Source organism: Podarcis filfolensis (assembly GCF_964270895.1).
Source record: "Podarcis filfolensis genome assembly, chromosome: 1".
NCBI classification, from domain to species: Eukaryota; Metazoa; Chordata; class Lepidosauria; order Squamata; family Lacertidae; genus Podarcis; species Podarcis filfolensis.
In genome coordinates, this window is record NC_139604.1 from 63,123,368 (window position 1) to 63,132,805 (window position 9,438).

Below are 9,438 nucleotides of genomic sequence, written 5' to 3' on the forward strand. Positions count from 1 at the left end.
CACTGCCGTATTACCCACCTGTTGTGTCCCTCAGGATCTCTCCAGCTGGCTGAGATTAAGAAAATGGCTGCAATTCTGGAGTCAAATGAGACCACCATTTCGTGTGTGTGTGTGTCTTTTTTCACAGTGAGGGGTATCAACTGTTTCAGCTTACCTTCTCCAGACAGAGTGGAGTCAGTGACAACCACAGATACGGACAAAAATGTCAGGGTGACAGGCAAACAGCTTGCCTCTCCGCTTGGTATTTGTGTGCATATGTTTGAAAAGGTGAAATATTATCACTGGAATTCTCTTCTTGTTTTTAGCAGATCCATGGACCACCAGAGAGGCAGGCTTTGTTCAGAGAAACAAAACTGCAACATGGGGATGCTCAGGCATGTGTGGTTAATGGATATCAGAATTTCCCAACATTTAGATCTGCCTCCGCCCCACCAAAAAAGGAGAGGGGGAATGCTTGGAAGAGAAACTGGCTTTCATTTTGCACCCTTTCCCTTTGTGTACACAGATTGACACACAAACGCACACACAACCATGTCCCTCTTTTTCTTTTTCTTTTTTAAAAAGGGTGTTTTGTGATGTGTCTCCGTTTTCTGAAACAAACTCATAGACCGTTACTGCTGCATCTCCTCTCTCCCCCTCCTTTCCTCTTCCTGTCAGCAACTCCATTTTACAAAGCAGGGGTGTGCTTTTGTTGCTTCCAATATAATATTGAACCTTCAATGTTTTGTTCTCTAAATCAAAGTAGCAATGTGAATGACAGGCGTGCTCAGGGAGCTATTTAGTGCCCCCGAGAATGTTATTAAAATGCAGCTGCCCCACATATCCTTCTAGGATCATGATGCCAACTTTAAAACGCCGCTCTCCTAGCATTAATAATGTACTCATCCCTGTGGTATCTGAATGCTTTAAATATGCTGGGAATGTAACCCAAAGTGCCTGACAGCTGCTGGTATTGTCTTTCTCTGCAATTCTAATTACTTGCAAGCATGCAGATTAGCCTAAGGTTACCAGACGTCCCTGTTTCCAGGGGACAGTCCCCGGATTTACAAATCAGTCCCCATACAAAATCCACTGAAGTTGAAAAGTGTCCCTGGATTCATTGGGGGGGAAATCTGGTAACCTTAGATTAGCCACGTGTATGTGAATAGGCTGTCACAGGGAAGGCTACCTCAGGCCTTGAAGCTGAATGCCAGGTATGCTTGGTTTAAATATACAAACTGGTGTTAAATAGCGACTGTACACCCTGGTTCCAGTTAACATTACTCCTAGGAGTTAGCTGTCCTGGACAATGATTTCTTCAAATCAGGAATACAGGGTTTATTTTACTTTGCATATTTCTGCCTTACGAGACCTATTAAGCCATGGATTGTTCAAGATCAGTTCACAGAGCAACCTGTGTGCAAGGCTTCATATGGAAAGAAGCTTCCAGGTGAACTGTAGCAGCTGTCCGTTTTGACAGCCACTACAGGCACCCATAGAATGCCTCCTTGCAGCCTCCTTGCCACTCATCTATCCACCCTTCAGCAGCACCATGTTTCTTATTTTTCAGCAAGTGTGAATGGGGGCATCACTATGAAAGCAGTGAAGAACATGTATTTTCCAAAATATAATGAACATTTCCCAAAATGCTGGGGAACCTTCCCTGAGTATTTTGCTCCTTTTTTCATGTAAAGGGCTACGTGAGCACCCAAGGAGAGTCCATGCCACACAGTTAAAGGACATAGCTTCCTCCAAGGAATCCCAGGAATGGTAAAAAAAAATCCCAGGAATTGTAATCTATAGTTCCCAGGATTCATTGAGGGAGTCCATATGCCTTATATTTGCTCTAAGTGTACGGTGTGGGTGTGATAAAAATATTCATTATGGAAAGTACTGATAAGAAATGGAGGGTAATTGTAATTATACAAGTTTGTAAAGAGAGAGGGGAAGTTCTCCTCTTTACTTTCTCTAAAGAGAAGGCAATAAAGCAACAAATTAAAAAGCACTCCCCCTATTTTTTTTAAAAAATCTTAATGCCGTGGGGAGATGGTAGAAGCCAATAGGCTCCATCCAATAGTAACTGTAATAGTAATAATAATAATAATAATAATAATAATAATAATAATAATTTATTTATATCCCACCCATCTGGCTGGGTTTCTCCAGCCACTATTACAGTTACTATTGGACAGAGCCTATTGGCTTCTACCACCTCCCTATGGCATTAAGTTTTTTTGTACAACAACCACAGTGGTGGTGATGGGTGCTGAGATCCCAGCAACTGTCATTCATATTGGAAGTAAAATATATGCATGCTCTATAACTATGACAACCCAATTAGCTTATAAGTAAAATCCCAAAAATAAACATTAGGGCAATATCTTTACTAGGCAATGGAAAAAGTTCAAAATCAGCGTGCAGAAAAATAGTGTTTTGGAGAAGGCCAAACATCGCCTTCAGTTGGCCTAATAAGCATATTCCTCTAAAGTGAATTTTGGAACTTCCAGAGAGATAGTTGTTTTATCAAATGATATCCCTCAAGTAAGAGCAAACAGAAAATGAGCAGAAAGTGGGTAATGCACATACAAAAATGTTCAAATGTATGTGGGCTAATTGTTGTGGCTAATTTTCCCTTCCACCAATAACAAGGAATCTCTAAATTGCAGAGCAATGAGGTCTTTGTTTACAGAAATGGAAGGCATTACTACTTCTTCTGTGTTCAGCTACATCCAATGATTCCATATTTGAACATTTTGCATGTAGCTCTCAGACGTGCTTACGGTATGCTCATGCATGCAAAATGCTAACAAGCAGTGGAACAGCATCTGGAGTATGCCTTGGCTAATACCACATCTGCCTGAAATTAAAGCCACTTGGTTTCAGATACTGAATTCACCCTTCAATACAGGACCTGTCCATTTTGGTGTGGGGTTATGTTGACAAAACTTTGAAGCTCACCACTATATATGAAAAGAGGTGCAGAACTCATGGACATCCAGAGGGTAAGAAGATTCAGGACAGATAAAAGGAAGTTCTTCATGCAGAGGCAAAGCTGGACTATGGAACTCACTCTTACAGGAGGTGGCGATGGCAACTAACTTGAATGCCTTTTAAAAAATGGACACGTTCCTAGCGGATAAGGCTATCAGTGGCTACCAGCCATGATGACCACTAGCTTCTACTTTTTGAGGTTTCTCCATTCATTTGAATGAAAGGGTCTAATCTTCAGAAGCATTCCTTTAAGCAGGTGGATCAGGTTCCTTCACTGAAATGAATGGGGATACTCTTGCAGGCAGGACATTAGAAGTCCTATAGCAGTAGACAAGCCAGAGATTGAAGCAATGCTATTCTTCTAAACTTTAGAATCCAGGGGGTTCTAAATGTTTTGAAGATGCTTTGCCTGGCTGGAATGTGTCCTCTTCCTTGCATGGATGGAGAGAGATGTGTTGGGGCGCTGATGTAGAAAGCTCTTACTTTTGCATGAACAGCATGTTGTATGGGTGGAATGTTGCCTACTGTACAAAAAATAAGAAGCACATTGATCTGCCCACTTTTGCCTCTGGCCCTGTCACTGGCATGTGGTCCTCGGAAGGTTATCTAAGAAGAAATGCAGTCCTTGAGCTGATAAAGGTTCTCCACTCTCATGATAGATAATCAACACAGATGCTGCTTAAGTAGATTCACAGGGTTTTTATTCAGTTACTTCAAAGGTGCAATAGCAAAGTGCTTTTCTCTCTCCCCTCCCCCCCGCCCGCCCCCCATGCACAGCCAGGTCTTCCTCTGTTAGTTGCAGTAGCTCTCTAGATCATAGAGGGAGCAGGAGTTTTGACAACATTGCTGCACAATTCCTCTCTTCACCTTCTCAAAGTCCTGGGGTTGGAATGGCAGTGCTTCCACTTCATTCTGTAAAGGCCCGTTCACTGTTGGATGGAGAGAATACTCAGGTTGATGCATCTTTGAAATATACTCTATGTGTGCATATGTCCGCCAGAAAATCTGCATTCCTATCTTGCTTCAGCCATTAAAACAGCTTTCTTGTAAAGTGGAGCAAACATGTGCACCCAGAAGCGTTTCGTTTCGTTTCATTTAACCAATCACTCAGCTTGAAGAGACAACCGAGGTTAAGATAGAAAGGGGGGTTTCCCATACCGCCATGTGATCCACTGCAGTATATACTTTTGGAACACTTCTGGCTTCATATTCATGTCTAACTCATCTCTGCAATGGCTGTCCTGGACTGCTGCAGTAGTTTGAGCCAGTTAACTAAAAACAAGTGGCATATTCTATATCACGGTCGGAATGTTATTCTCCACATTGTGAGTCTTTTCAATGAAGTGAACCATCAGCAAATTCCCACACAGAAGAAGCAGTGAGAAACTGATGGGATGCATTCCACTCTGACCACCTTTCAACATCTGGGCAGACATATCCCTCAGAAGAGCCCCTCAATGTGTGCTATAGCAGGTCTTTCTCCATTGCTACTGTAAGCTGACATCGTGTCTCCCTCTACTTCAAGGGTGGGCAACCTTTGCCCCTCCAGATGTTGCTGAACTGCAACTCCCAGAAGCCCAGGCAAGCATGGTCAATGGCCAAGGATAATGGGAGTTGTGGTTCAGAAACTTCTGGTGGGCCAAAGGGTCTCCACACCTGCCTTATTTCAATATATAACAGCCTTGCTTCCTCAGTTAATGGGAGTAGAAAAAAACACTTGATACATAATATATAATACAAGACAGACTGTATCTACTGTACTATGCAATAAAAAGAATCAAAGTATTGATTGAAAGGTTGTTGTCCCCATGTGGAGGCGATTAAAATAAAAATGTTTCGGGGGTAAGTGATAGATGCAGCAATCACTGCATTCAAAAGCATATTTTGGCTTGGTCACATCCAGCATTCCATTGGTAAGGGTGCAGAACTCTCTTTTTGCATGGAACAGGGCTTTCAAATACAGTGGTATCTCTGGTTACATACTTAATTCGTTCCAGAGGTCCGTTCTTAACCTGCAACTGTTCTTAACCTGAAGCACCACTTTAGCTAATGGGGCCTCCTGCTGCTGCCGTGCCGCCAGAGCACGATTTCTGTTCTCATCCTGAAGCAAAGTTCTTAACCCGAGGTATTATTTCTGGGTTAGCGGAGTCTGTAACCTGAAGTGTCTGTAACCTGAAGCGTATGTAACCCAAGGTACCACTGTAATACATTTGCTATATGGATAGCCATTTTATGGAAGCAATTCTGGACAGTCTCCATTTGCATGCTATAAAAATTAACATGGCTAAAAGTAACAAGAAGAACTAGGAGAACATTTAACATGTGAGGATGAGAGTTGAAGGCTAAAAAAAAGCAAATTGAAAATCTTTTTCAAACACAGAAAAGAGTTAACTATGCAACCAAAATTAAGTGTGGCTTCAGAGACAGAACTGTGGAAAAAACAAGTTTTTTGAATATTGAGGCCAGTGTACATATCACAAACAATTGAAACCAATTACTTATTTAGAGTTGAGAAGCCAAATATGCAATGGGTTCCTGATGGATCGATTGATCAGAACACTGACTTCACATTTCCCTTACATTTCTAATTATAAATGGTAGAGCTTTTAAATCGAACATTGAACTTTCAGAGAGAGCAGATTCCTGGAATACAGGGTATACCGTGAGTTCTCTTCACTTCTCTTCCCCCTCCCCTGGACCAGCCCCCACCAACAACACAAAGAAACACACAGCACTTTACTTTTCCAAAGGATCTGATTAAACATGAGATCCAGGAGAATTAATCTGACTTTAGAAAGCATACAGAGCTGAAAAAGGAAGTGGGAAAGAGTGCCAGCTCTTCCAACTTCCTCCTTCATCTCTATGTACTTTACACGAGAGGATAAAGTTACCACACTCGCCACCTCATGACCAAGAGAGCAGTGAGGGAGCAGTAGGCTTGGAGACTTCATGGGCACCAAGGGAAGACCTGAAGGGCTCTTTTCAAACCTTGTTCCCCTTACATTAATTCTTTAAAGTGCTGATGGGTTCACCATCATGTTGGAACCGCTTGCCTGGGAACATCAACCATGATATAAATATTGGTGTATGCTGCCCAGCCCCCAACACAAGATTCTCTGCATCTAGAGTTATGACTCTGTGTTTAGCCACATTTCCTGTTGTCCCACTGCTTTCCCTCAGGGGAAACCGCTCTTTAGCATCCAGTCGAAGCAAACGACAATTCAGGTTTTCTCCGGCTTGATGTTTGTTCCGATTGAGCACTAAAGATCAGGTTTTCCCTGGGGAAAGGAGTGGAGCAAAGGGAAAACTACTTGGATCCATGCTTTCTAGGCACAGGACAAGTGGAAACGTGGACGAGCCATTCATGAAGAAACTATAGTATAAAACACTTTGATGCTTTTTAGGAAGTTGGAAAAGTTACCTAGGGGCTGTTCAACATTCCGCCGTGTTTTGGGGGAATAGTAGAAACCCCGCTCTCCACATACAAGGTAGAGTGCTTCCACTAGATGGGAGCCACATAGGTGCTGATTGGGAACAGCATAACTAGTAGTAGGAGCTGAAACAGCAAGCAGCGCTAGGAGAGGCAGAGATCTGATCCAGAGAGTCATGCTGATGAACAGGAGACCTTGGAAAGAGAGAGGAGAGAAATAGGTTGCTAGCAGATTAAAAAGGAGCTTCAGAATGATGGCAAATGTAAACGTTACAAATGGCAAACAAACTCTAAATGGTAATACAAATGTTAGTAGTATATATCATAAAATTCTGAAGCTTAAAAATCCGTTCCTCAATTTGTACCCACTTCACTGCTTTGATCTGTGAAACTGGCAATTTAAAAAGTGCTACAGAATGCTGGTTCCACACTAAAAGAGAAATTGATCTTTTAGTGTGGCAGCACCTATTCTGGAAGTCCTTTGCCCATTAATATTAGACAGATGTCTTCAATTTACTGTTTTCAATGCCCGCTAAAAATCTTGTTTAGGTAAGCCTACCCAGGCATGTAATTATATTTGGTTGTGTGTGTGTTTTAAGAAAGCAAAATGGTTGAATTTATCCATGGTAATTTTATTATGTCTACTGTTTTTAAAGTCTGCAAGGCAAACGTTTTGGCTCCTGAATGCCGCGAAATCAGGAGTGAGTGTTCCGGTTTGTGAACGTTCTTTGGAACCCTAACGTCCAACGTGGGTTCTGCGGGTTCCGATTGGCTGCAGGAGCTTCCTGCAGCCAATCAGAAGCCGCGCCTTGGTTTCTGAACATTTTAGAAGTCGAACAGACTTCTGGAACAGATTCCGTTTGACTTCTGAGGTACGGGTGTATAAACTAATTTTTTATTGAGTGGCAAACTTTTGATAAATAAAAATAATTAAAACTTAAAATTACTCTAAGTCTTATTTTTTTTAATGAAGTTGATCTTCACTATTCTCCTTCTCTTTACAGAAAGTTTTTGCTGAAGTGGTAAAATACTAATGGCAATAGGACTCTGATTTTACCTAAAACATTGAGGCCATATAATATATATTTTTGTACACTTAAATACATTTTACATGTATACCTAAACATGTGACAGGGTACACTTGACAAAGTTCATGTCTCCAGATGTATGCATGGTAGGGGGCTGAGACTGGCATAGCCCAAAAGAGAACATAAGAAGAGCCTTCTGGATCAGGGCTATGCACACACACACACTTTTTTTTTAATCTCAACACACATCAGTTCATACTGGTTTACACTGAATTGCACTTGCCATTTTATGGCCCATTCAAGTTAGCTTGGAGAGATCCTTTTGGAGCTCTTCACCATTCTCATGGTACATTTCCTGATCTGTTGTGTACACTCCAGTTGAGTTTCTAAACAACTCCCAAGCATTTTGGAGTGATCTGACCTTATTGATTTCACCTTTCAACTCCTTTTTGACCCCTCTCTTCCCTTTGGGGAACTTTCATCTCTTGAAATCAAATGTAACTGCCCACTGCTATATGCGCACATGGCACAAAGCGGAAATTTGCGAAACACAGCATGCGAAATTTCCCCTGAATGTGGGCACCGTCAAACGATGTTGGTTGACAGTCAATAGCAATTCAGAAATTTTGAAAACAGAATTTATATGTCTCTACACATGACTTTGGGAGCAACTTGTTAAGGGTGCAAAATGCTTTGAAGTCTTCCATTTGCCCAGCAACAGGATGTCCTGGCTGCAGTTTCAGATGTTACAAAAGAAGCATGGCTGTGCATCACTTGGGGTTGCTTCATTGCAATTTCTGAAGTCAACCTTCAAAACCTACTTATGACCCTCCCCCATGAGTGCAACACCCAAGCAGGGTTCTGAACTCTCCAGTTTAAACTCAACTTGCTGCATCACGACAAAAAAGAAATGGTGGAGACCACAGACTTACCTAACCAAGATGAGTCAGTGGTAGGGTCGAAGATGGCTCCGAGACTAAAGGAAATAAGTGACTTCCACCTTGTTTCCTTTCGATATTTATAACCCTTTGGCTAGTTCCAATTGCGTAAGATTTGGGCACAGCTCCACCTTCCCAGCATAGTCCTAGACCATTATTTTTGCTGGCTGAGCACATTAAGTCAACTGTGTGCCTAGTCAACAAGTCTTAAAGATGGGGGCAAATGGAAGCTACAGGTTGCAGTTTCCATCTCATTAAACCGGCAACATGCTTTTGCTTCACAGAATCCTTGCCTTGAGTTGCTGTGACCCTTTTAGCAGAAGAGATAATGGGGCTATTAAAGCTCCACAATTACACGAATGCTGAGCAATAGACAGTGCTGGGATTGGGGTGGCCACCAATGTGCCAGCTGTTTCTGAAGTGCAGAATTAAGTAAAAACAAACATGTTAACGTGTTAGGTTAATTTCACCCCTGCTGGGTAACAAGTGATGAGGCAAAGCTGTTGATGGGACACTGCTCTAGCCAGGTGTTCAAGAGGAAAGAAAACACTTCATTATAGCAAAGGATCACTAAGATCACATTCGCCGCCTACTTGAAGTAAATGTACAGAAACAGAGATATGGAGATTTTATGCAGGGAGCCAGCGAGCTTCCATCTTTTAACGATATCATTACAGCTTTCATTTCATGTGGCATAAGGTAGAAGAACACCACCACCACCCCTGGGACTATGGACACTCAATGCAGCTAAAGCACCAGGGATGCCTGGATTATGGGTTGTATGTAGCTAAGTCCCACTCACAGTTCATTCAGTGATATTAATGAACCCAAGTTAGTCATGTCTGTTAGCTTCAGTGGGTCTACCCTGAGCACCAAGTGCCACCTCCTGGGCTGGATTTAGGTATCCCAGCATGCTTGCAGAAGCCAGCGCAAAGACTCTCACCAATGCAATGGGCATTTCCCCCTTCTCCTCCCTCTTCCCCAAATTCACTCTGGAGGGTGGGGAGAATCCATAGAACTGTGTGCAGGGGAAAGGAGAGGGGAAGATCTTTCCATCTGGCTAGCAGAAGTA

General features: G+C 42.3%; 1 protein-coding gene across 1 annotated transcript; it reads right to left on the minus strand.

The window, feature by feature from the left end:
- Positions 1 to 3,762: 3,762 nt before the first annotated feature.
- INS (insulin) lies at positions 3,763 to 8,386 on the minus strand (the record flags this gene model as incomplete). The annotated part of the gene is made up of 3 exons (XM_083580163.1): positions 8,361 to 8,386; positions 6,392 to 6,595; positions 3,763 to 3,899 (listed from the first exon to the last, which is right to left on the minus strand). The coding sequence occupies exons 2-3, from the start codon at positions 6,576 to 6,578 to the stop codon at positions 3,763 to 3,765; spliced, it is 324 nt and encodes a 107-aa protein (XP_083436289.1). The 5' UTR covers positions 6,579 to 6,595; positions 8,361 to 8,386.
- Positions 8,387 to 9,438: the final 1,052 nt, after the last annotated feature.